We start from the raw sequence: 4,277 nt of genomic DNA on the forward strand, positions 1-4,277 counted from the left end.
TGTGTGTGTGTGTGTGTGTGTGTGTGTGTGTGTGTGTGTGTGTGTTACCTGTCTGAGTTCAGAGGGCGGGTCAGTTTGGGTCTCTGGGATTCCGTTCTGTATCGGGTGAAGCTCTGACAACATGACTTTCCTCTGTTCATAGTGGACAAAGATCACCTTCTCCTCCTCCTCCTCCTCTTCCTCCTCTTTCTTCTCCTCTCCCTCCGTCTGCTCTTCACCTCCGTCATTCTCTCCATCAGCCTTCTCTACCTCTTTCTTCTCCTTCTTCTTCTTAGTCTCTGGCTGAATTGTTTGTCCATCTGGTCACGACAAATAATATTAATTAGAAAACAGAAAGTCTCCAGAGGTTTATTAAGTATTTGTTACAGATAATAAGTTAAGTGATTCTTTAAAAAAAAATACAAGATATGGATGGAAACTCTGCTTGCAGTTATGAGTATTTAAAAAAAACACCCCTTAAATTCATTAAAGCTGCAGTGTGTAGAATTTTGGGTTTTATTTCGTAGCAGATTTTGTAGAAAGTAATTATAATATCCATAAGTACATTTAATTTAGTGCATAATAGCTGAAAAAAAATGTTTTAATTATTTTTTTCCCCTTAGAAAGCATCTCATATATGTCCATATTTCTGCATATTTTGGACCAAGGCCTAGTGCCGCCATCTTGAAAGTGTCATAGTTGGAATGTCATCAGGTGCATTGTTTAAAATTTAGAATTGTTCTTGTCCTTGAAGGCCACTGTAGCTTCTGTTATTATTCGAAAGGGGTGGGGTTACCCAGGGAGCGTTGCATTTTAGAACTTTGTAGAACTTTCTTGATGATGTCATATTACACACTGCACCTTTAAGTTCATTAAGAACTGATTTAATCCTTTGATGCACAACATGAGATAATCACAACAAAAGAACGTTTCCATTTATGTTCAATATCTCGAGAAATAAAAAGTTTGCTTTCTCGTGATAGCGACTAAATTAAACTGGTTATTTTGAGATAAAGGCCAATAACATTATAAGTAATGAGTGATCACAAGATGACGAGTAAAAAAGCATTTACAATAAAACGAGCAGCACATTATTTATTTTCAATTTTTTAACCTTTATTTCTACAGGTAAATCCCATTGAGACCGAAGACTCTTTTGCAAGGGAGACCTGTTTTCCTTTCCCACGTTACCATTCACACACACATTCATACACCGATAGCAGGCTAACTATCGACATTCACACGAGGCAAGGTGGGTGAAGTGTCTTGCCCAAGGACACAACAACTATGACACAGGTGGCAGGGCGGGGATCGAACCTCCAACCCTTTGATCATCGGCCGACCCGCTCTACCAACTGAGCCACAGTCGCCCCAAAATATATAATATATTCACAGAGAAGTTAAATATAGTATATTCACTTTGTTTTTACATGAGACATTTGTCAAATTATTCCTAGATTATTCCTTACTGGCGTCTCGGTGTGTGACCCTGCAGCTGAAGCCCGTCTTGCCCATGACTCTGTGGACGGTGAGCCAGCGTCTCTGGGGGAACATGGTGCTCAGGTCCTTAAGGAAACTCTCCATCCCCTCCTCTCCGTCTTTAGGTAAACTCCACGAGCCCAGCACAGACAGCTCCTCGCCCGTCTGGGATTGGATCTGAGAGGAGGGGGGGGGGAGAGAGGGAGAGAGAGAGAGAGAGAGAGAGAGAGAGAGAGGGAGAGAGAGAGAGAGAGAGAGAGAGAGAGAAAGAGGGAGAGAGAGAGAAAAAGAGAAAGAGAAAGATATGGAGAGAGAGAAAAGGAGAGAGACAGAGAGAGAGGGAGAGAGAGAAAAGGGGAGAGAGAGAGAGAGTTTATTTCACCCAATAATGTACTACATTTTGACACTTAAGGTGGAGTCAGTGATTCTGGAGAACGCTTGTTGTCAAATTCAGTGAATATCTCCTCACAATCCGCTACCTGTCCGTACTGTGTGTGTGCTGAAAATAAATCGAGTGTTCATACACAGTCTAGGGCAGGGGTCACCAACACAGTGCCCGCGGGAACCAGGTAGCCCGCAAGGACCATATGAGGTGCCCGCAGGCCTGTTCTAAAAATAGTATAATAATCTGTTTCCACCTTTTTTAAGTCATTGTTGATCATTATTGTGAGAAATCATTAACATGATCAGTGTCTTCACATAGATGAGTATCATTAATCATTAATAATAATATATAACTAAAGCCAAACTGAGCAAATTTGTTATTTCAGAAGAGTGTATCAAACTGGGTGCCCTTCGTATGACTCAGTACCCATGAAGTAGCCCTCAGGTTCAAAAAGGTTGGTGACCCTAGACTCTAGGGTCTGTAAACTGGTATGTAAACAAATGGTAACTAAACAAATGGGCCCACTGTTTTCAGTGCACACACAGTTGACAAAAGGTCATTTTTGATTCACTGACTCTGAAAATGTTTATGACAACATCAGTCTCTGGACGTTTTATTACATTATCGGCTGGAAGAACGGGAATATTTTTTCATTGTGGTTGTGGAAAGTGACTTTTTTGAGTTTAAAGTTTTTTCTGAATGCCTAAACTCTACTAGTGAATGATGTAATGCTAATTTGCTGCTGAACCATATATAAAGTTTTTGCTGCTGCACCATCTTTTATAGACAGTCTATCGATGCGTTACACCTACCTTCTGTATACACTGAATGCTTCATTAAAGGTACAGTGTGTAATATGACATCATCAAGAAAGTTCTAGAATGCAACACTCCCTGGGTAACCCCACCCCTTTCGAATAATAACAGAAGCTACAGTGGCCTTCAAGGACAAGAACAATTCTACATTTTAAACAATGCACCTGATGACATTCCAACTATGACACTTTCAAGATGGCGGCACTAGGCCTTGGTCCAAAATATGCAGAAATGTGGACATATATGAGACCCTTTCTAAGGAAAAAATAATAATTAAAAAAAAAAATGTTCAGCTATTATGCACTAAATTAAACGTACTTATGGATATTATAATTACTTTCTACAAAATCTGCTAGGAAATAAAACCCAACATTCTACACACTGCAGCTTTAAGACTAATAGTAAATCAGTGATGAAATAATAATATGCTGTTCTTGTTGCACCCACCTTCTGTATGTACTGTTTGACCTGCCCGGGTATGAAGGGGTAGTGAATGACCGCGAGCACCACGGCAGAGTCATGACCGGAGATCCAGCGCCCGACCAGCAACCCGCTGTCGGCACGGTTACAGCACTGAGGGAAGAAGATCTTTAGCACCATGATGGAAGATCAAGGAGAGAGAGGCCTCCAAAAGATCTGAGGAAGACAAGATGGAAAGATGGATGGATGGATAGAGAGAGAGAGAGAGAGAGAGAGGTAGAGAGAGAGAGAGAGAGAGAGGCCTCCAAAAGATCTGAGGAAGACAAGATGAGATAAGTGAGAGAGAGAGAGAGAGAGAGAGAGATAGATAGAGAGAGAGAGAGGTAGAGAGAGGTAGAGATAGATAGATAGATAGATAGATAGATAGATAGATAGATAGATAGATAGATAGATAGATAGATAGATAGATAGATAGATAGATAGATAGATAGATAGATAGATAGATAGATAGATAGATAGATGGGGAGTCAGGGAGGGATAGATAGATAGATAGATAGATAGATAGATAGATAGATAGATAGATAGATAGATAGATAGATAGATAGATAGATAGATAGATAGATAGATAGATAGATAGATAGATAGATAGATAGATAGATGGGGAGTCAGGGAGGGATAGATAGATAGATAGATAGATAGATAGATAGATAGATAGATAGATAGATAGATAGATAGATAGATAGATAGATAGATAGATAGATAGATAGATAGATAGATAGATAGATAGATAGATAGATAGATAGATAGATAGATAGATAGATAGATAGATAGATAGATAGATAGATCGATCGATCGATCGATAGATAGATAGATAGATAGAAACAGAGAGAGAGAGAAACAGAGAGAGAGAGAAACAGAGAGAGAGAAACAGAGAGAGAGAAAGAGAGAGAGAAACAGAGAGAGAGAGAAACAGAGAGAGAGAAAGAGAGAGAGGGGAGAGAAAAACACAAACCTGATCAGCCCAGACAGAACAAGGGAATCAGCTTGTGCTATTTCAAATTTCTCTAATTGTTCCACAACAGCCATGAAAACACTAAAATCTACAACAGTTGGGAGTTTCATTATACTGCAATCTAAAACACAGACTGCATGACGTATTGGTTTAAAAAGCATAGTAGTTTAGGATGTAAGACACTTAA

General features: G+C 39.6%; 1 protein-coding gene across 1 annotated transcript in view; it reads right to left on the reverse strand.

The window, feature by feature from the left end:
• Positions 1 to 3,324, reverse strand: part of pigq (phosphatidylinositol glycan anchor biosynthesis, class Q) — a 17,850-nt gene extending 14,526 nt beyond the window's left edge. The window contains exons 1-3 of the mRNA XM_080044359.1: positions 3,106 to 3,324; positions 1,449 to 1,635; positions 49 to 299 (exon numbers count right to left, since the gene is read on the reverse strand). Of these exons, the coding sequence (XP_079900485.1) occupies positions 49 to 299; positions 1,449 to 1,635; positions 3,106 to 3,258 (591 nt within the window). The 5' untranslated portion in view covers positions 3,259 to 3,324. The remainder of the gene's footprint in view (positions 1 to 48; positions 300 to 1,448; positions 1,636 to 3,105) is intronic.
• Positions 3,325 to 4,277: the final 953 nt, after the last annotated feature.

This window comes from Ammodytes marinus (assembly GCF_949987685.1).
Source record: "Ammodytes marinus genome assembly, chromosome: 16".
Classification (NCBI taxonomy): domain Eukaryota; kingdom Metazoa; phylum Chordata; class Actinopteri; order Uranoscopiformes; family Ammodytidae; genus Ammodytes; species Ammodytes marinus.